We start from the raw sequence: 23,000 nt of genomic DNA, 5'->3' as shown, positions 1-23,000 counted from the left end.
ATAGGATTAGGTTTTGAGATTTTTTTTTAAAAATTTATTTAATAACCTCAAAGTCAAATGGATAGATGTTCCAGTCCCTGTAAAAAGTCTGTAACACAGAAGTGGCAGCATATTCTTGTAATGCAATTCGTCCAAAAATAATAAATACAGCTGAAAAATATGAAGTGCGTTAGGAACGGGATCCAACTCATCGTCAAGGTGGACTTTTGCATTTGCAAAGCCGTGGTGGAATTATCATTCTACTCCATCTTCATCAAAATAAATAAATAATTTTTTCTCCATGCAATTCATATTATGTATTCTTAAATACTTTCGCCTGCTTTGATATCAATATGACAAAATGGGGCGGTTTTGAATCCGTTGAATTTGACCAACAAACAATAAATTTATATTCAAATCCTACATCAGCAACAAATTTATTAACGCATTTATATGGTAAAAAGTAGATGAAAATATGATTTTAGCTTATACGATTTCTTGTCATTATCAATTTAATTCCTTCATTTTGGTAGAGTTAATTTAGTTCTTGTAATTTTTAATTTGGAGTTAATTTGAATTTTAGTGTCAACTCGCTATCAAAAATTGACTACAAGTTAAAAATAATATAAACTAAATTGACAATAACTTTAAAATATAAAAACCAAAATGATATTTTAATCTCAAAAGTAATTATCATTGAGCAAATGTTACTGATCTAAATTCTATCAAATCTATATATATAATAATGACAGTCATTGTTAAAAATTTTATTTTACCTTATAACAATTTTGAGCAAATACTTATTTATAAAAATAAAAATACTAATCACTTTAAAGACAAATAATAAGTAGTTTTCTTCCCAATTTAATTAATACAGTCATTCATCAAATGGAAAGTTCTTAAATACTTTGCGCATGGAAAAATATTACTCTCCTTTTAAATTTATGATAAACCTCGTCATAAATTTAACGAGTAAATCTTGTCATAAATACGAGAGGGCATCATTTTTTGTGTTCGAAAAATAATTTCAATGGAAAAGAAAGGAGAGGAAATGGACAAAAGAAAGAGAGTAATAAATTGCAGGCATAGAAATAGAGAGAGAAATTGCGTGTGTGTCTGTGCAGTAAACAAAAAGAAATGATGAGCAACCGAATTTGACTAAGCTTCAACTACACCCACCGTCCCTCCTGACCTTTTTTCCCTTTACCCCATTTCTTTCATTTCAAAAAAATCCAAAAGAAAGACCTCTGTAACACACACGCATTTCCATTTCCATTTCCAATTACAATTTGTTGACATTTCTCTGTCTCTTTGTCTCTCTCGAAATGTGTCCGCTGAGGCTGATTCTGATATTCCTCTCCGCCACTCTGGCCGGCTTCTTCGTCCTCAGAAACCTCAAATCCCAACCTCAACCCAACTCCGACCTCGACCTCGACCACGACCACGACCACGACCACGACGTCGTTAAGGATCCCAACTCAACTGACTCTCAATCCACCAAGGTCTCCACTTTCAATTAATATAACACTTTCAATTTTCCTCTTTTATGTAATTGAAATTGAAATTGAAATTGAAATTGGTGGGTTTGTTTGTGCAGGTGCGTTCTGCTATAGAGTCAGGGTTTTGGACCTGTGTGGACATGGCCAGTGGTCGCTACCTCTGGAGGCATTTGGTCTCTAAGCGCTCCTCCTCCGATTGATCTCCGATCACACACACACACACACACAGTCTCTGTATTGTGTATTGTTTCTAGGTATATGCCTCATTCATAAATGTGTAATCTTTAGAATTACTTGATAAATAATCCCGTGTTGTGTTGTTGCAATTGTAATTTCAATTGACCTATGCTTGGATTACTTGGAAGAAACTATGCCCTTGTATAGATTTGTGCTTAGTCAAATTTAGATTTCATATTGAAACCTATGTAATTGGCTATTCTGTGGAAGGAACTATGTGTTTGGTTATCATGTGAAAGTGGTGCAAATGTTTATCTTGTGTCTGTCAGAAGAGGAAAAGTGAGGAATGGTTTACTTTGATGGTTTATCTAGTATGGGGTTTATATAATAGTTATACCTTGCTAGTGCTTCTTGATTTACATATATTTTTGTAATTCATGTTGTTATATTGATGTTGCGTCTAATATGCCAAATTAGATTTGTAGCTTAGCAGTGCTTGTGTGTAAAGTTTCATTTTGGTTGCTGGCATTGTGTCCAACGCATTTACACTAAGGCTACTTGATATATGTAGCTTATTTGTTTGGAAATGTTGATTTTGTTTGGTAAATATAGAATCAGTTCACCCAATACTTACATTCAACTAACAATGTAGGCTTGGAGGTCTACATTGTTTATGGTAGCCTCTATATCTGTCATTTTATGATCATGGCTTTAAATTGATATTTTGAAGATTGAGAGTATATGTTGGTACTTTATTCTGATGTCTGTTCTACTAGATTGGTTGTGTAACTTCTAAGCCTTGTACTGGCTTCTGTGCCCTAATAATCATTCTCTCCTGCAGTGTGCAGACGTGTGCGCATGTGTTTCTTTTAATAGGAAAAACTCTAAATTTACCATCTGTTTGAATATATTTGACCCCCCAATTAGAAAATCTTCTACAACTATCTTCAAGTGCATTTGATAGTCTGAATTTCTGATTTCATCAATTGTTACAACTTTAATGCTAGTTCGTAGTAAGATTGTGGCACTTAGCTAATTGAGATGTGTGTTTTCCACTTCCTGAATTTCATATTTATTTTCCTTAGTCTCAAAATAGAAAAGGGTTTGTATGCCCTGGACAACTTTAGTGATGCATCTTTCTGCATATCCACACTGTAGCTTAGCAGAACCTAAGGTTCTTGATGTCATGTTTGTGATGGGGGGCTACAATGCATAGAAATGGGTTGCCTTGGGAGTACATTTTGCAAGGCTCAATGGAGTTTCCAAGATAAAATTCAAGAAAAGTAAAAAGGAGACGTTTACTCTTATAAAGTATTCATGGTAGATTGTGAGATACGATTTTATGATTATTGATGGCTTAAATGATACTTTGTTTAAATGGGTAGTGTGAAAACAAGATTCTTGTGTAACTCATCTTCACAGAACCTTACCTCTTACATCTAATTATAGCGTGGCAAAATCTGTTTGGGGGTATCGGGATTCATGATTGTATAAATCATCCAATGTTTCATTTGGTCATCAAGAAGAAGATGGACAAAATAAAAGTTTGGGTAGTAGGGTTGTTGAACTTGCAAACCTAGCATAATATTCGTTCCATTGAGATTGAGAATGAACTATGAGATTGTCGGCAGTTCCCAATTTTCGCATTACAGTATCTTTTGAAATGAACAATATTCTTTATGTTACACTTTTATATTCATCATACCGTTGGGTTCTTTCCAAACTTTAAAAAAATATTGTATCTAATATGCTCTTTCACTGTAGTTACTAGGCACTCGTGATCTTTAATGTTCATAAATCCCACTTGGAAGCCATATGAACCTTGTGGACTAAAGTTGAGTGCTTGGTAGGAGCGGCTCAATTATTAGGCCATTGAATGACCTAATAAGATGATGATGATGATGATGAACTTTGGCTAAAAATTATCTTGGTCCTTTAAGTATGAAATTTGTCATTTTAGACTCATAATTTTGCCCAAAAATCATTTTCGTCCTTAAGTTTGAAGGTGGTCATTTTAGTTTAATAACTTTACCCAAAAATCATTTTAGTTCTTTGAAGACTCTCCTAGTTTGGTAATTTTGCCCAAAAATCACTCAAAATGACTGATCTATAGTAAAAAATGATTTTGGGGGTAAAGTTACTAGATTAAAATGACTAATTTCAAATTTAAAGAACTAAAATGATTTTTTGGCAAAGTTAACGAGTGTAAAATCCGTCTTTTCCTAATAATAAAGAAGTAAGGCCTCTCACGTAGTAAAAAAAAAACTTTTCTATTGGCCAATATAATGCATTGTCTATCAGTATTATAATGTAAAAATTTGAATTAAGAATCTATTGATACGCTTTACCATGATTGCGATAGTTTTAGAGGGTACTAATTTTTAATCTCCCAAAAAATTTACTCTTCCTTTCTCTCTATGCAAAATGGAAATTATAATTTATAGTTTTCCAAACCAATTCATTATAAAAATCTATTGTTTAATACTTGAAGTCCAATATTGCCAAGAGAGACGGACCATCTCAAACATTATATTTATTATGATACTTATTGTTTATTTTATTTTTAAATTTAAAATCTTTCAAGTATGTTTTATGAATAGATGAAAATAGTCCAATTAATGTATTAAATATATAAAAATGCTAGATTCTTTTTTTTACGGCATGTAGTTGCTTATAAAATATTAACTAACAATACATTTTACTCGTATAAAAAAAAAACATTTTACATTTATATCTCCAGAATGAAGTTATCCAAAATTAAAATTGATAAAATACTATTTAAGATCAACTATTCACAACAGGGACTAACCTACACTAGGGCAGGGGGCCTTGCCCCCCCCCTCCCCCCCAAATTAAAAAAAAAACCTGGTATACATATGTAATTTGAAAAATGAAGATTTGCCCTTAAATATATATATTTTTGGATCTCCTCTGAAATAGCGTCGAGTTTCATTTTGATAAATATGTTGAAATGTTTAAGAAATGCTTATTTTATATGTTATACTGTGTTGACATTTTTATAATATCAAATGTTTAAGAAACACTTATTTTATATGTAGTATTTTGTTGAATATGAAATAGCATCGAGTTTCATTTTGATAAATGTGTTAAAATGTTTAAGAAATACTTATTTTATATGTTATACTTTGTTGACATTTTTATAATATCAAATGTTTAAGAAACACTTACTTTATATGTAGTATTTTGTTGAATATAAAATAGATGTTAGTTTTTATTTTCATAAAAAAAATTTGTTTTAAGCTTTGGGCCTTCCCTAGGTTTGAATCCTGATTCCGTCCTTGATTCACAAGAAAGATTAAGGAGATTTACAATATTACCAATTGAAAAGGAATTGTTAGTGGAACTTGAACACAAAGATATAATTTTGGATCTAAGAAAAATAAAATTTTAAATGAAAAAAATAAAAAAATATTCAATTATTATTTAAAAATAAGAGAAGTCCCCCCAATAAATTATCCCCTTAGTCTCCAAAATGTGTTGAGCCGGCCTTAGACTAGACCCTATTATTGTAGACTGCGAATGAAACTAAATTGAGGTATTCAACATAAGCAACTCCATTTAGAATTTACAAATTGAAATACTTTGTGCATATGAAAAATCTTCATAGTAATGTGACCATATTTTATAAGAAAGACATTTAACATGCTAATAACATGGTTAGTATTTCATGATTTTGGCATGATTATCGTGGTATTAGTACAAAGAAACCAATTCAATTGAAGCTAAAGTTGTTAAAAACGCACAAATATCAAATTGATGGTTTTGCAAAGAAATGTACGAGGACCGTTGTTGGGATATTTTTTTTTTTCATTATTATAAAAAAGGGACCTTGCCTTAGACTCTAAAATGTGTTAAGCTGATCTTGACTGGTTGGAGGGTGATGAAAAAAATTAGAAGTGTTTTTTTTTTCTTTTCTTTTCTCTTTAGCCAATGGAGGGAAGGAACTTACAAATTATTTAGGAAGCATAAAGGTGAAAACTCAATGGAAAAGAACTTATAAAAGTGAAAATTTCTCCTTACCTAAGCATATGAATATTCTGTATTCATAGGGTTAATAATAGGATCTAGCACATAGTTGTCGTTTGCACATTTAAATCTTTTACGACTTCATGGTTTAGAGGACAAGAATGTTATTGCTGGAATTGGAGCACATTACGTTTATATTCATTTTTAAATCAAGCACTTGCACAAACTTGGAGTTTTGAAAGGATTATATTACGTTTATCTTCATCTATAAATCAAGCACTTGCAGAAGCTTGAAGTTTCGAAATCTAAATGTTTCACGACTTCATGTCACAAAAGGGAGTAGCTGTTGCATCTTTGCAACTTCACATTAAAATTAGTTTATTTCTTGACTGCAATTTTTTATTTTTTGATAATTCAATAGTTTTTTTTTTTTTTATACAAGATAAAATTCTACTCTAACCTAATCTAAGTTATATATGTGTGAAACTCTCTCCTGGAGACTTAAATCCCGAACCTTGCCCCCTACACCCCACAAGCACTTATACTTGTGGAGTGACCATCGCACCAAGAGTGTGCGGTGGTGATAATTCAATAGTTAGGAGTGAGAATATGAACTCTAATGTTAAAATATCAGGAGATGCCAACTAATTAAATCTCTTGGCTCTAGACTACCAAATTGTTTGGTTCAGGAATCAAGATTGTAAGTAAACCGAGCTATTCGTAAACTTGGCTTTACTAAATAATTATTTAACAAACAAATTAGGTTCAATTTTAAGTCTAGACTCAAGTGTTGAATGAATCAAGTCCAAGGAAAAAAAATATGTTCTAATGATTAACGTACAACTTCATGAGTAATGCTTGTACGAGAGTAGAAAATGACACGTTTTGACACGTTTAGACGACGACAAAAACCCCTATCATATAAATGTCCTCACATAATTGAGATAGCGCTTATTTTTAATAGAATTTTAATGGTTTTGTTTTATTCCAAACTTATAGGGTATACATGTAACATCAAAACTGTATGGACTAGAATGGTTTTACGTTTTTTCAAGTTGATTTTTTTTTTTTTTGTTTATTTATTATTATTCTTTTAAAGTAAGTCTATGACGCTGATTTCAAATTTGATTAAAAGTTATTGTTATAGGTCAAAGGCCCAATGCAACAAGAAGTGTCTAATCTCTCTGTTATTGGCTCAAAGAAAGACATGTTGGTAGAAAAGGTGAGCATGGACCTCACAATTGGATCATTCTCAGCCTAACATTCTTTCCTCAAACCCATTACCTGCTAAAAGAGCATGTACTACTGAAGAAGTCTTGGTTTTTGAAGTGGTTGCTCATGTTAAGTCTATTATATAAATGATATTTGGTTAGAGGATTTATCTCTTATTTTACTTTCGTTTTGATGGATGATGTACTCCAAATTTGATTATCTTAATAAAAATTTTTCAAAAATATAATTACAGGGGTTCAAACATATCCTCTAATAATCTCTAATAAATAGCCATTGGCTCTAATAAAAGATTAACCTTCTAACTAATCCCATTACTAACCAGTAGGTATTAGACATGTAGGTTGTGAATAATGGTTCAAAGGTTGCACAACTTGCAGTATGAAATGCTTTAACAGTGCGACACTTATAGTTTGGACATTGACAATAGTCATATTAATTGTAATGATTCCAGACAAACAATGGCGAAGCCAGACTATTTTCTCATAAGGGCCAATATGTAAAAATTAATATATAATTTTTATTTTTCATAGAAATTGCAAGGAGGAGGAGAGGTTTTTCCAAAACCCAAGGGGGCCATGGTCCCCCTCCGTCGTAGAAAACGAAAATGATTTTGACGACGACAACAACAACAACCTTGTCATATACATACCACATATGTGAGAGGTAAATGCTTATGTTTAAGTTTAGAAATTTATTGGTTTTATTCTATTTCAAACTTTTAGGGGGTATAAATGTAACATCAAAACTTTCTAGACAGATTTGTAATAACGGTTCAAACCACATGGGTTAAATTGTAATTTAACATTCTGTAAATAAAAAAAGAAAAAGAAAAAGTCTTTTGACGTCAATTTCAAACTTGCGTAGTTATCTGTATTAATTAATAGAAAAAGGAATATATCTAACGGTCGAATTGCAGTGCATCTTTTTTTGTCACTGTGAGCGTTTTTTGAGAGAGAGATGAGGAAAAGAAGGGGACGACCGGAGACCACGGAAACCCTAATGAAAGAAGAAGAAGGCGGAGTAGCAAACACAGGTAAAGAAGGGAAAGGGTTTTTCGCTTGCTATCTATTGCTCTCCCTCAGCCCACGCCACAAAGGCCACACCTACATCGGGTAAGGGTTTGCCCTCTTTTTCATTTCACTCAATTTGCTTAAAGTTTCAATCTTTCTTTAATATTTTGATTCTTTAGATTACATTTTTTTTTTTGTTTTGAAATTGCAATCTTCTCTGCTGCTTGTTGATTCAGCTGTGGTGGGGGGTTATTAGATTTTTTAACGTGACGGACTTACAGTTTATTTGATTTTGAACAATCACAATCACAGATTTACAGTGAATCCGCGGCGTCGAATCCGCCAGCACAATGGTGAAATAGTGAGTGGGGCATTCAGAACCAAGAAGAAGAGGCCCTGGGAAATGGTCTTGTGCATCTATGGCTTCCCAACAAATGTCTCTGCTCTCCAGGTTTCTATTCCTTGCACTACTAGATATTGTTTTTTTTTTGCACCCATTCTTTAGTACCATGATGCTTTTAATATTTTTCATGACTGTGGTGAGGTTCTTGGTTTTTCTTTTTTTTTTTTAGCTGCTTTTGACTAGTAATTGCCTTTGGTATGGGTAATTTTGGACTAAACTGTCTGCGAGCTGAACCTTGTTCCTATTGATGTTGTTGTTGTTGGTGGTGGGGAGTGCATTCAAACATGGGAATGTGTCACACGTGAGTATTTAAAATTCCCGGAATGTGTTATGTAATTGAGGAAAAATACTTGGTAATCCCATTACTTTCCTGGAAAGTTTAGGAATTTTGTTAGTATTCTGTGATGCCCTCTTAAAGTTTAGAAACACATAATGCCTTGTAATTGTAACCTTGCTCTTTGGCATGCTGCTTTTGTATATGGTAGAGTATTGATCTGTTTGAAATTTGCAATTTCTGTACCGTGCCTATACTAAGCCAAAGCAGCCTAATTGGTACTGCACTTTTATTTATATTATTTTTGGGAAATGGGAACGACAATTTGAGGTATTCATTGGTGTTGGTATCTGTGGGTGAAACTCAATACTGCAGAGATCCCTTTGGAAATCTGTTATCACATTTCATTCCTTTTATGGATGTGAACTAGATTGACCATCAAGCAATTTTTGACAATCCACTGTGAAGTCACATAAAAGCATTTTGTGTGACTTTCACGATGGAATATTTTTTATGAATCTTTTCTGTTACCAATCATTACAATAACCCAGATGCAGGCGTGTTAAACCATCTTGCAATTATTGTGCTATTTTCTTGTAATCATTTGTTGATTGACATCTCTTTTGGGTGAATTGATTAGCTTAGAATCCCACTTTGATTACAAAAAATGCTTTTGGTTTAGCTACTGGTTATTCTGAACTGCATAATTTCTTCATAATATAGCACTTTTCTTGTTTTCTGCATCCTCTGCAATAAATTAGCCCTATGCTTATTCCTGGACTCTGGCCATCTCTAGAATGTTTGAATGATTCTAATGTGTTATTGGTGAAGTTCATATCGAATAGCTCATTGATTAAGTTCACCCACATACTGTTACATCTTGCTCGAGCAACTTGTTCAATAGGTGGTTGTTTGTGTAGTATAGTAGTAGGTTTAAGATAACTGATACAAGTGGGCAATTTAGGATATAGCCCTAAGCACTTTTCTTTTTTAATGAGTGTGCACCATTCCAAAGGCATCTATTGATAGTTTTGAATTTTCCATTGGCTCAAAGTTTAATCTTAATATGATGTGTTGTTTATGAGTTTTATCTTTATTACAAAGCCAAATGTGAAATAAGAATTCTGCTGCTAACAAGTTAAAATGTTCTAAACATGTAGTTTGAATGGGCCTGGCAGCACCCACATGAATCGCTGGCTGTAAGGAAGGCAGCAGCAGACTTTAAATCTCTCTCTGGAATTGCAAATAAGGTCAAACTTGCATATACGATGCTCACCCTCCCAGCCTGGCAAAGGTATCAGCTTATGTCACTCAAAGTAATACACAAGGGGTTAATTTACTGCAACTAAATGGTTTGTTAATTAATATTGATTTTTGTAATACATCAGCTTGAACATCACTGTAAACTTTTTCTCAACCAAGTACACAACGCATTCTGCTGGTTGCCCAAGCTTGCCTGAGCATATGAAGGTCCAAGTATGCTCAATGGATGAGCTTCCATGCTACACTGAAATAGATGAGAGTCTAAGTGAAAATGAAGATGACTGGGCCAATAAGGAAGAATGTGATGAGGGTAGAAGTTCCAGTGAGCTTGTAGAAGAAACAGTAGCAGATTCTGCGGCTCGAATTTCAGCAGATTACGAGGTTAGTGTTGACATGACAACTGATGGTCTTTATAACAGGATTAAGGAACTAGGAGAAGATTGTTCACAGCCATCTAGTTTTGTCAAATCACTGATGAGCACATCGTCTTCGATTGTCACTGGCTCTTTAAGTGTAAAAGAAATTGCTGAAGATAGAGATATGATTAATGATGGTAGTGTTGAATTGCATCAACCAGCAAGGAATGTTTTGACAACTTTTGTAAACAATCAATTACCAAGCAGCAGCTGTATGGTGGTGCCTCATCAAGTTGAGATAATAGATGTGTCAACTCCATCTCCTGACTGCAGAACTAGTTTATACGGAAAGAAGAGAAGAATTTCCACTGTCCGTCCTGAGATTATCGACCTGACTAAATCTCCCAATTTTGTCCAATTATAGAAAGTTGGACATATCACTTAGGAATAATGACATTTGTCTTTGCATGATAATACACTGTAGTCTGTACACTGTGTTCACCATGGAATGAACAAAATAATGAAGATCCATCAGTTACATTGTAATAATTATTCCGAAATAATAAAGTTGAATTGCTTTCCGTCGCTGCTCATGGCAGCTCAACCATTAGGCCGCCTAAGCCCCAAATGGAAGATGACCTCCTAAAATAGAATATATTTACATCTATTTGTCTTTTAGTATTCTATTTGTATTTTAGTATTGCAAGTAAGGTCTTAATTTTTTTTAAACCTCTTTTATTAGCCAAAATAAAATGCCTTTTCCATTGTCCTACAATGTATAAATTTTAATTAAAGTCTAAAAATTTAATGAATAAAATTTTTATTTTTAAAATATTATACTTTTTTTTGTCAAATGTTATGTGTGGGGTGTTCGAGTGTTAAGAGTAAATCCAAAAACCAACAGAGTATTGCTCAAATGTCTAACCAGAATAAGGTTCAAATGTCCAACGGCTAGCACATATATACAACAGAACGGTGTCGTTCTATTTAACGCAGGATTGTAAGTGTATTTAATGAAACGCTGCGTTTTGTCCGCCTACTATTGGTTCATTAGATTAGCCTGTTAGGTAATTATGGCAGTTAATCAGTTCCTAATTTCCTTCCACACTTTACGGATCAATCCCGAGATTTCAGGTTTCTCTGTTAGGCAATTACTAATTCTCTTGTAATATATATATATTGTACATCAAGTGTAATAGATAAATGAGCAATCATTCTTCCAGAATTCTCTTTTCTTTCTTCTTCTCTCTCTGAACTTTCTCTCCTTTTCTCTCTACATTTATTGCTTCTCATTGAGTGTTTCATTGTGTGAACACCATTGTTGCAATCTTTTAAGCTTAGATTGATTCTTTTCATGGCATCAGAGCAGCAATCGATCCCAGCATCAATGGCAAAAACTACTTCAGCTTCACTTTCAACAACAGTGCCTTCAATCTCCACCACCATACCTTCAACTTCTAATTCTACCTCCACCAATCTAACAAATCAGCATCTGCTATTACTGCCTAATATGAGGACAGTTAAACTTGATTCTTCCAATTACATTGTTTGGAAGCATCAGTTCTCCATGGTGTTAGAAACATACTCCATGTTTGAGCTTCTTGATGAAGTTCCACTTGTTCCTGAGAAGTTTCTTAAGGATTTATCTGGTACAATCAATTCAGTGCTTAATCCAAATTATCTCATCTGGAAATCAAATGAAAAGGCACTTCTTACTTTCATTAGCTCAACCCTCACTCCTTCAGTTTTGGCTATAACTGTTGGATGTTCTTCAGCTTAAGAAGTTTGGAAGGTACTTAAGAACAAATTTCCTTCAATCTCAAGGTCACATGTGATTAATCTAAAGGGTGAGCTGCATACTGTGAAGAAAGGATTTGATTTTGTGGACACATATCTACAGAAAATTAAAGTGATCAGAGACAAGCTTATGGCAGTTGGTGTATTCTTGGATGATAAAGAGCTGCTTTATGTTGCAATCAAAGGTCTTCCAAAAGAATTCAGTGCATTCAGGTTTGTAATCAGAACCAGAAGCACCAAATTGAGTTTTGATGAACTAGCTACCTTGTTGAATGCAGAAGAGGAATCATTGAATGAAGGAATGTAGATAAAAGACTCCACCTTTGCAATGGCAGTCACTGCACCAAGATTTAACAACACTGGTGGTTATAATAATCACAACTAGTCTAATAATAGAGGAAGAGGAAGAAATAACAATGGAAGATGTAGAGGCAGAGGTTCCTCACCAAATCAGTTCAACCAATTCTCACAATCTCAATTTTCACAATCTCAAGGCTCTAATGCTAGGCCAGAAAGGCCAATCTGCTAGATTTGTGGTAAGGCAGGTCATCTTGCCTTAGACTGCTACCACATGATGGACTATGCCTATCAAGGCAAACATCCACCCACAAAGCTAACTGCAATGGCTACTTCTTCCAACTCTATGATAGCTTAGGAGCAACCTTGGCTAGTAGACAGTGCAACTACAAACCATGTCACTTCAAGTCTTAACCATTCGAGCTTTTTTAAGCCTTACACTGGTTAGGAGCATTTCACAGTTGGCAATGGTCAGAATTTGCCCATTACTCACATAGGTAACTCTCTAATCCCTACTTCAAATGCTCCTATTCAACTTAGAAATGTGCTTAGGGTTCCCTCTATTGCTTCTAATCTTGCTTCAGTTCACAAACTCTATCATGATAATAACTGTTGGTGTTACTTTGATGAAAACACCTTGCTAATTCAGGCCTTGGCCATGGGGAAAACTCTTTACAAGGGCAAGAGTAAAGGTGGTGTGTACCCCATCTATCCTCACAAGGCCACTAAGCTTTTGCTTCCTAATAAACTGTGCAATTCAGTCCAACTTTCTTCTTCTAGTTGGCATTTGTGGCACAGCAAGCTTGGCCATCCTAACTCTCAAGTTCTTAAGCTTTTGTTACAAAATAATGGACTGTTTTTCAATACTAGTGTTAATTTTGTCAATTCTTGTATTCACGGTCTTCATGGCAAAATGCACAAACTTCTATTTCCTAGTTCAAGATTTGTAGCTAATTCTCCCTTTGAACTTGTACATATTGATCTATGGGGTCTTGCACCTCTTAATTCAATAAATGGCTACAAATATTATGTCATTTTTGTTGATCATTTCACTCATTTTACATGGCTGTACTTACCTTCTGCAAAGTCTGAAGTTTACTCAAAATTTGTCATGTCTCATGCTATGGTTAAAACACAGTTTTCCTTAACTATTAAGACTCTTAGATCATATAGTGGAGGTGAGTACACTTCTAAGTGCTTTGAATCTTTTCTATCTTCCAATGGGATTAATCATCAAATTTCTTATCCCTATACACCTCAACAAAATGGCTTAGTAGAAAGGAAGCATAGACACCTAATTGAAACTACCATCACACTTCTGTCTCAAGCTACCTTGCCTTCCTCATACTGGTTTTTTGCTGTTCAATCAGCTTTGACTCTAATCAATTTACTTCCCACTGCTACATTAGGGTCCTGTTCCCCTTGGTACAAGCTTTATGGTCAACATCCTGATATTTCTTCTCTTAAAATTTTTCGTTGTGCTTGCTATCCTTTCCTTAGGCCCTACACCAAACACAAGCTTGATCATAGGACCTCAGAGTGTCTTTTCTTGGGCTATTTTTCCATTTCCAAAGGTTACTTATGTCTTGACTTGCTCACTCACACCCTATATACTTGTAGGCATGTTTTGTTCAATGAAGCTAAATTTCCCTTTCCTTCTAATGCATCATCTGCTTCAATCCCTCATACCTCTAATCCAGATATTTGGCTTTCTAACCTCCTACATTTACACTCTTCCAATCAGCCTTCTATCCTAGGACCTTATTCTACTCTTGTGTCTCACCCCACAAATCCTAATCCTACTCCTCCATCTCACACTTCTTGTCATTTTCCCCAACCTGACACTTCCACAATCTCTCAATCATCTGCCTCTATTCCTGCTACTACATCTCCACCTGTCTCTATTTCTCACTCTACACCTCATCATCCTACAAATTCATCTTTATCTATTCCTACTCCTTCAGCTCCTTCACAGCCTATTCACCCTATTTCTGTTCCCACTGCATCTTCACCTCTTGATGCCACTACTTCTGTCACTGCTCTAGTGAATATCCATCCTATGACCACCAGATCTAAAAATGGTATCTCCAAGCCTAAATTGTGTTACAAGGCTGTGGTTGATTATACTCACACTGAGCCCCTATCATATAGAATTGCTTGTAAGTTTTCTCAATGGGTTAAGGCCATGGATGAGGAATTTTCTGCTTTACAAAGACAGAAGATTTGGTCTCTTGTTCCTGCTGTGCTTGACATCAATTTAGTAGGTTGTAAATGGGTGTATGAGCTAGAATTACATAGTGATGGAAACATTGCTTGTTGTAAAGAAAGATTGGTTGCTAAGGGCTTTCATCAACAAGCAGGTGTGGACTACACTGAGACATTTCGTCTAGTTGTGAAACTAACTATTGTGAGACTTGTACTTTCCATTGCAGTGAGTTTTAATTGGCCTCTCAAACAGTTGGATGTCTCTAATGCCTTCCTTCATGGTTTTCTTAAGGAGGAGGTGTATATGGAGCAACCACCAGGCTATGTGGATCATTAATTCCCTAATTATATCTGCAGATTACATATATTTTTTTTTTATTTTTTTTATATAAGATAGAAATTCTATTCTAGCCTAATCTATGTGTATATGTGTGTGAAGCTCCCTCTTGGAGACTTGAACCTCGACCCTTGCCCCCCACACCCCACACATCACAAGCACTTATACTTGTGGAGTGACCATCGCACCAAGGGTGTGCGGTGGTCAAATTACATAAATCTTTGTATGGCTTAAAACAAGCCCCAAGAGCCTGGTTTGACAGATTTACTTCTCAGTTGTTGCATCTTGGTTTTGAAGCTTTCATGGCAGATTCCTCCTTGTTTGTGTTTCACTCTCATCAGACTAACATTTATCTCCTTGTGTATGTTGATGATATTATAATCACATGCAATTCTTCTTCACAAGTCTCTCATCTTGTCACTGCTCTTAGTAAGGCTTTTGAGCTTAAGGATTTGGGTGCTCTCTCTTATTTCTTAGGCATTCAAATTGTGCCTTCCAGATTTGGTCTCACTTTATGCCAATCCAAGTATGCCTTTGATGTGCTCCATAGATTCAAGATGGATAATTCTAAGCCTACAAAGACCCCTTGTTGTCCAAATGTATGTCTTACTCCTTTTGATGGTTCTATTTTTCCTGATCCCTCTGAGTATAGAAGAATGGTGGGTGCTCTCCAGTACTTAACCTTCACACGCCCTGATTTGGCTTTTAGTGTGCATAAGCTATGCCAATTCATGCGCATCCCACTACTTCTCATTTGAAGGCATCTAAGCGTGTTCTTCATTATGTGAGGGGTACTTTACATTTTGGATTCATCTTGCTCCTGTTCCACTTACCTTCTCTACCTTCTCTAAAGCAGATTCGGCTGGAGACCCCACTAACAAGAAGTCTACTACTGGGATGTTGGTTTTCCTTGGTTCTAGTCCAATTTCTTGATCTTCTAAGAAACAATCCACTGTTTCATGTTCTTCCACTAAGGCAGAGTATCGTGTCTTGGCTTCCATAGCAGCAGAGTTGGCTTGGCTTTGCACTCTCTTTAAGGATCTTAAGCTATTTCTTCCTCACGTTCCCACACTTTGGTGTGATAACAACTCTGCTATTGCTTTAGCCTCTAATCCTATCTTTCATTCTAGAACCAAGCACATTGAGGTAGATTATCACTATGTGAGGGGTTGTGTTCTTCGTTGTACTTTGGGGATTAAATTCATCTCTGGCCGTGACAATTTTGCTGATATTTTCACCAAACCTTTGCCTAGTCCTCATTTTTTGGTTTTGCGTAGCAAACTCTTAGCTGACGCTGCCTCGAGTTTGAGGGGGGATGTTAAAAGTAAATCCAAAGACCAACAGAGTATTGCTCAAATGTCTCACCAGAATAAGGTTAAAATGTCCGACAACTAGTTTTCCAACAGCTAGCACAAATATACAACAGAACGGTGTCATTCTATTTAACACAGGGTTGTAAGTGTATATATTGAAACGCTGCATTTTGTACTTCTACTATTAGTTCATTAGATTAGCCCGTTAGGTAGTTATGGCAGTTAATCAGTTCCTAATTTCCCTCCACACTTTATGGATCAATCCCGAGATTTCAAGGATCTCTGTTAGGCAGTTACTGATTCTCTTGTAATATATATATATATATATATATATATATATATACACACATACATACATATTGTACATCAAGTGTAATAGATAAATGAGCAATCATTCTTCCATAATTCTCTTTTCTTTCTTCTTCTCTTTGTGAACTTTCTCTCCTTTTCTTTCTACGTTTATTGCTTCTCACTGAGTGTTTCACTGTGTGAACACCATTGTTGCAATCTTTTAAGCTTAGATTGATTCTTTTCATTGAGGACCAAGGAGAATTGGATGTGGAGTATCATACACGATACCACTTGTAAGAGCGCATTTGACCCAAGGACTTCATTGACCCAAGAAGGGATGGAGAGGTGATGTAGCATTTTATGAGAACTCGATTGGAAGGAATAGAGCCTGGGGAAGGGATCAATATGGTGGGTGAAATGATATACCTTCCCCCTCCGCATTAAATGTTTTGCAACAATCTTATCAGCTGCATTAATGAGGAAATGACCACTGAAGAGTATCTTCACAATTAGCAACCTCTTCTATCACCTTTCGTAGAGCTTTGATGGGATAAGTATCCTGAGAAAGGCCTTGAGACATACAAGTGGAGGGCTAGGATCCAAAGAAGGGGGATATATAAGAAGGAAAGAGCTTCCCAGTGAGGGGGACTTTCTTTGGAAACAGAGAAAAAGAAACAAGAGAGTAAACAGTGTATTGCCTAATAGAAACCTATGTCATTCATATATAAGAACTTTACCTTGGAATTGACTGAAGAGAGCTTTTTACTCAATAACTACATGACTTGTTCTACTTTGTATGGGCTCCATGACCTCAGTCCTAAACTTAACTCATAACTGCACCAGAACTTTTTTCCCACCCTTTACATAGTAATCTTCTATTATTTGAGCTTGGTCTAAAGCACAAGACACTACTGTTCTAAGTGGACTTGGGCCATCAAAATCTTAGACCTCACATTATGCACCTTATTAATATGTTTTACTATGTTTGTGGTATTATATGAGCATAAAAATTTTTAATCTCCCAAAATTTTTACTCTTCCTTTCTCCCTATAAAAATAAAATAGTTAATTAGAATTAATATTTTCTAGACAAATTAACTACTAAAATTTATTTTTCAATACTTGAAATTTAATATTGCTAAAAGAGATAGTGACCATTTCAAACATGATATTTATTTTAATATTAATTGTTTAGATTTATTTTTAGAATTAAAAGCTTTGAAAAATAAATTTTATAAATAGACGAAAAAAAATATTCTAATTAATGTATTAAATTATATAAAAAGTCTAGATTTGTTTTCTAATGCGTGTAGTGGCTTATAAAATATTAACCAATAAGATATTTTAGGTATGGTTTCAAAAAGAAGCTATCCAAAATTAAAATTGATAAAATCCTATTTTAGATTGACTATTTCACAAGAAGGATTAAGTGGATTAGTGATATTACCAATTGAAATGGAAATTTTAGTAGAAGTTGAACACAAAAACATAATAAGTAATCTTGAACCTTAAAAAAGCAAGTAAAATAGATTTTTAAATTAAAAAAAAATATCAAAATATAAAGATTATTTAATTAATATTTAAAAATAAGAGAATGCCCAGTATAAATTGAGTCCCTAGACCCCAAACTGTGTTGAGCCATCCTTAGACTAGGCCTATTATTGCATACCATAAATTTAAGCAACCTCTTGAACGAATCTGTTTGAAATTGAATTGATGTATAAATGTATTTGGCAAAAACAACTTCATTCAAAATTTACAAGTTTTTAAAACTTTTAATTTTATATGTAAAATGCTCTACGCATAGGAAAAATTTTCATTGCAATGTACCCATTTATTGCTTGATTAGAGATTAAAGTTGTTAAGAACACAAATACCAAATTGATGACTTTGCAATTAAGTGTTTAGGTAGAAAACTGTTGAGATATTGCAATAAAAAAACACAAGTAATTTATTCTCCAATAATGTAATTTCTTAAGTTTGTTGGATTGCTCTACTCATCATATAAGTGTCGTCAATGCCAATTTTCTTTTGACAAGTCCATACACTTCATTTCTTGAAATTCACCTACAAGGAAGCGATGTAAATAGCTAGGATATGACACCAATACGTGTAGATAATGATCAATGTTTTATACACATTGATTTAACTCCTAGATAAACATCTTTCGCTTTTGCGTGAGTAGCGGTAGTTTATTGGTCCAATCACAATCGAACTTTGGAGTTTTGTTTTTTAATGGTAAGTTACTTATTCATTAAGAAATTATTAAAAGGAACAAACAAAAATAGTAATTTTTATTTTTTGGAACTGTCTAGTTCTTTGCATTTTGTACTTCAATCAATAATTGATCACGATAAAATACGTTCATATTCAGCCGACTTGTAACCAAGCAAAGATTCACCAATGTACACGATGTTTCCAGTAATGGCTAATGTTCCAAAATATTATCATCACTTTTCTTGATCCTTGAATAGCACTCAATCGAAAGCACACACATAAACCAACCGTACTGACAATGCCTTTTCTAGAAAGTAACCAAACCAGCATTGTCAAACAAGGTTGTCCAAATGAAAGCCATTTGGAGGAATTTTTGGCCTCAAAAACATGGGACCAAGTTCTTGAATCACGTGATTACTGCACTTTTGGCCTTTGCTTTATTTCTTGACGATAAGAATCAACGAGGGTCCCGTTAATCAAATTTCGTCTACCTTACAGCAACACAAGGATCTTTGAAAAGCCAGGTAGGATTTTGCCCATGTGGCCCTTAAAAATTCACCAACATCAATCAAACCAGACGTAATCAATAGAGGACTTGAACAACAAAAGTGAAGTTGAACCGCATTATAAGGACAACTTTATAAAGAAGATGAGGGAAATACATATGCAAGGCGATACGTGTCCGGTTGGGCAAAAAAGATGGGTGTTTATCACGAGCAACAATCTCAAATCTTGCCACGAGAGCAGCACTTTGATGCGAGTGTTTTAATTTGTTAGTGAACATGCTTAGATGTATACTTTGAATTTTAATATTACATATAAAAAACTGTCTAATTTAATTGTGGATTTTAGCTTGCATCCAGTGTTCTGGTGCGTTGACGTGATTCACAACACATGTTTGAAAATAATCACGTATTAGTCTCATATCATGTCTTAAAGCTAGGAACACAACTTTAAAGTACCGAAACTGGTTAGTCATTAGATACATTGTGGAAATGAAATATTCTCATATTCTATCTATCTAGCATCCCCAGTGTATTTCAAAGATTTTATTTTGAAGGGGGGTTCCTTCCCAGTTCCCATGTTTCTTGGGGCAAGAGGGATAAGGTAACCCACCTAGCGCTGCCTAACGAAGTGTTTGATTCTTGTGCATTTTAGGACAGTAATACAATATTTAGTCATTTTGTAATTTGATTCCTAGTGTTTCAAAACTACCAATCAAATCCTTAAAACTAATAAGGGCAAACGATCCAGTTTTTACTGCACGCGAATCCAGTTACTATCACTCAAATTTGTCATGTAATTAGGCACCTGTATAGTAATAATCAAAAAGGAAAATCACATTATCCGTTGGAAAAGATCAAACACGTACAACAAAGGCTCTTGAGTTTATGAAGCTAGGGAGAACAACACATAACAACAACAAAAACATAAAAGGGCAGATTATCAAATATACAAACAAGCATATGAGGCCATGGGAAATATGGAATTGTATTCTCATTGTTCTTGTTACTGATGCTGGTCCAGCTGTTGTTGCTGTTGCTCCTGTGGCTCTTGCAGTTGCTGTGGCGGCTGCTCACCTTGCCAAACCCAAACAATATCCTTGATAGCAGGTCTTATGTTTTCTTTAAGTACTTGCTGATATTCTAAGGTATCCCCATTTGCTTTCTTCACTTCCACCAAATGAAGAGATGGAGTGACCTCAAAGATCTCTGCATCAATGGACAAGATCCCATTCCTACCTTCCTTCAGTCCCTCCAATTTCAACAAACCTGCCTCCTTCTTCATCACTTTCATCTTTAGTCGCTTACCAATTTCTTCCAGCTTAGAGATAATGACCGATGCAGGCTTGCTGGAAGCAAATCTTGCTTCTTTCCTTCGAGAATCTTCCTCAAATAAACCAGACAGATCAAACCCGGCAGAAAGGGAAATAATATCAAAAGCATTCAAGCTTGGAGGTTTAGTTGATTCTTGCTTTGAATCACTAGCCATACTGCTACTCTCACAGGGACCAGAAGCATCCATTTCAGGACTCACATTCTTGCTTTTCCTTTCAGGTGAAGTACGTTTAGAGCTCAATCCTTTTCGGAACCAAGAACTTTCCCTAATCTTGGCCATGGAAGCCCTAGTGTTGGGGTTTGGGTCCAACATTTTGGACAGCAGCCTGCGCACTTCCGGGGGGAACCAATTAGGACACCTATATTCTGATTTGGCAATCTTTCTATACATCTCCATCAAATTTGAGTCGTGGAATGGGAGATAACCTGCCAATAAGACATACAAAACCACCCCACAAGACCATATATCAGCTTTGGCCCCATCATAGCCTTTCCTGTTAATGACTTCGGGAGCAACATATGCAGGAGTGCCACAAGTGGTATGGAGTAGCCCATCTTGGCGCTTTGATTCAGCGAGGGCACTTAACCCAAAATCAGAGACCTTTAGATTGTCATTCTCATCTAGTAATAGATTCTCAGGCTTTATATCCCGGTGATAAACACCTCGACTGTGACAGAAATCAACTGCATTGATCAGCTGCTGAAAATATCTCCGTGCAACATCCTCCTTCAGCTTTCCTTTTGACACCTTGTTAAATAGCTCACCACCTTTAGCATATTCCACGATAAAGTAAATCTTAGTCTTGGTGGCCATGACCTCATAGAGATGTATAATGTTAGGGTGTTTAACCAGTCTCATAATAGATATTTCTCGTTTGATCTGATCAATGAGCGCAACCTTCATAATCTTTTCTTTGTCTATTACCTTAATGGCCACACTTTGATTTGTTCCTATACTCCTCGCATAATAAACCTTGGCAAAGGTTCCTTGGCCTAGTAATCTCCCTAATTCATATCTTTTCAACAACACATTCGATGAATTTTCCATTCCAAGCTTCAACACCTAATACGCTAATACACAAAAACTCAACCCTACTCCTGCTAACACAACTTATTTAATTTACAGTGCAGGAGTTATAAACAGTATAAGCACTCAACCATCTTCAGAAAGATCATCAACAGTCATTCTACAATGACAAGTAGACCCCTCGGTCTTTTTGGAACCAAGAGCAGATGAACTCTTATTTATAATTCCAGTCTCATCACGAACAAAGAAGGATAGCTCTCTCAAAGAGTCAATATCCTCGGCTTTGGTAACAGAATCCTGACCGGTCAGGCACATCTTTCAGCATTCCCTGGGTTCTCCGATCTCTCTTTCAGCAAAAGATCCAACTAGAGAATGCTGAAAGCGTGCTTGATTGGAAATTCAAAATCAGTAAAACTGGAAACCTGAAAACAGAAACAGGAACAACCTTCAAAACTCTTTAAAATGAAGAGAAACAATAACATGCTAATTCCAGAATATTCTAAGTACTGCAAACTAATCATACTAAATTTGCATGCCAAATTTCACACTTCCACAAATTTTCAACAATCTGGTATATAACATAAGCAAATTTCTTCCAAATCCTATACAACAACAATAACAAGAACATTACAACAAGATATAAAGACAACCATGATTTAATTTCAATGCCCCTTTTGCCCAAACGATGCCTCTCACACTCTCAGAAAGTAAAAAGTTACTTTTCAAAATTCATGCTTTTTAATTAGAGAAATTCACACAGCTAGCTTTGAAACAAGAATCATATTAATCCTAAAACAAATATATATTCTTAAATATGATTTCCAAACACCGGCTGTGTCAAAAATCAAATATGTTTTTTTTTTTAAAGGAAATTCCGATGAAACAATAAAAGAAAAATCGAAATTTCCCGACGAAAATTGAAGACTGTTAATGTAAAAGAAAATCATGGATCAAGAATGGCAATACATAATAATAATAAAAATGATTATCAATGAGCATGAAAATGGTCATTCACACAAAGACCCAGATGAAATTCTTTTTAAAAAAAAAAGCGAAATTGAATAACATGGAAGAAAACAGAAACAAAATTTAAGTTTTTCAGAACAACAAAATGAAAAACCAAAAAAAAAAAAAAAATACAGACCTTTGACCTTTGGTTCTGCGAAGAGGCACCTGAGGGCTGAGGCTGGGGATACCCAATTCTCAAAATTTAGGAGATTTTATTTTTATTACTACAATTTTACTTTCAGTTAAGGCAAAATCTAAGTCCTTGAACAAAAAATCTCCGTAAATAAATAAATAAAGCTGATAGGTCATAGGTTAAGGTTGTAGCGTGTGGACCCCACTTTGTTTTTGTTTTTGTTTTTTTTTTTTTTTTTTTTGAAAACAAAAGTTAGCTGCTGCTATATATATCAAATAGCTTTTAGAGGGTGTTTGGTTTGAATTGTTTTGACTTATATTTTGTTTGTGCTGTGGAGGAAAAGATAGAATGATGATT

General features: G+C 34.9%; 3 protein-coding genes across 3 annotated transcripts; 2 read left to right on the top strand and 1 right to left on the bottom strand.

Annotated features, from left to right (window-relative positions):
• The first annotated feature begins 1,166 nt into the window (after positions 1 to 1,166).
• LOC142606213 (uncharacterized) lies at positions 1,167 to 1,946 on the top strand. Its single transcript, XM_075777597.1, has 2 exons — positions 1,167 to 1,481; positions 1,577 to 1,946. The coding sequence occupies exons 1-2, from the start codon at positions 1,305 to 1,307 to the stop codon at positions 1,676 to 1,678; spliced, it is 279 nt and encodes a 92-aa protein (XP_075633712.1). The 5' UTR covers positions 1,167 to 1,304; the 3' UTR covers positions 1,679 to 1,946.
• A 5,829-nt stretch (positions 1,947 to 7,775) lies between these two features.
• LOC142606756 (uncharacterized) lies at positions 7,776 to 10,788 on the top strand. The gene is made up of 4 exons (XM_075778090.1): positions 7,776 to 7,987; positions 8,198 to 8,336; positions 9,723 to 9,856; positions 9,951 to 10,788. Exons 1-4 carry the CDS (start codon positions 7,833 to 7,835, stop codon positions 10,603 to 10,605), a joined length of 1,083 nt encoding a protein of 360 aa, XP_075634205.1. The 5' UTR covers positions 7,776 to 7,832; the 3' UTR covers positions 10,606 to 10,788.
• Positions 10,789 to 19,953: 9,165 nt separating this feature from the next.
• LOC142607630 (CBL-interacting serine/threonine-protein kinase 10) lies at positions 19,954 to 22,795 on the bottom strand. Its single transcript, XM_075779188.1, has 2 exons — positions 22,647 to 22,795; positions 19,954 to 21,924 (listed from the first exon to the last, which is right to left on the bottom strand). Exon 2 carries the CDS (start codon positions 21,521 to 21,523, stop codon positions 20,147 to 20,149), a length of 1,377 nt encoding a protein of 458 aa, XP_075635303.1. The 5' UTR covers positions 21,524 to 21,924; positions 22,647 to 22,795; the 3' UTR covers positions 19,954 to 20,146.
• Between the last annotated feature and the right edge of the window lie 205 nt (positions 22,796 to 23,000).

This window comes from Castanea sativa, chromosome 8 (assembly GCF_040712315.1).
Source record: "Castanea sativa cultivar Marrone di Chiusa Pesio chromosome 8, ASM4071231v1".
Classification (NCBI taxonomy): Eukaryota; Viridiplantae; Streptophyta; class Magnoliopsida; order Fagales; family Fagaceae; genus Castanea; species Castanea sativa.
The sequence above is the reverse complement of the archived record's forward strand: the minus strand, read 5'-3'. Positions and strand labels throughout refer to the sequence as shown.

What these genes read in the sequence shown, in the direction of transcription:
- LOC142606213 (XM_075777597.1), top strand. Translation starts at nt 1,305, where the DNA reads ATGTGTCCGCTGAGGCTGATTCTGATATTCCTCTCCGCCACTCTGGCC. An exon ending in CTGACTCTCAATCCACCAAG is followed by an intron (nt 1,482 to 1,576) that starts GTCTCCACTTTC and finishes TTGTTTGTGCAG; the next exon opens with GTGCGTTCTGCTATAGAGTC.
- LOC142606756 (XM_075778090.1), top strand. Translation starts at nt 7,833, where the DNA reads ATGAGGAAAAGAAGGGGACGACCGGAGACCACGGAAACCCTAATGAAA. An exon ending in CAAATGTCTCTGCTCTCCAG is followed by an intron (nt 8,337 to 9,722) that starts GTTTCTATTCCT and finishes CTAAACATGTAG; the next exon opens with TTTGAATGGGCCTGGCAGCA. An exon ending in ACCCTCCCAGCCTGGCAAAG is followed by an intron (nt 9,857 to 9,950) that starts GTATCAGCTTAT and finishes GTAATACATCAG; the next exon opens with CTTGAACATCACTGTAAACT.
- LOC142607630 (XM_075779188.1), bottom strand. Translation starts at nt 21,523, where the DNA reads ATGGAAAATTCATCGAATGTGTTGTTGAAAAGATATGAATTAGGGAGA.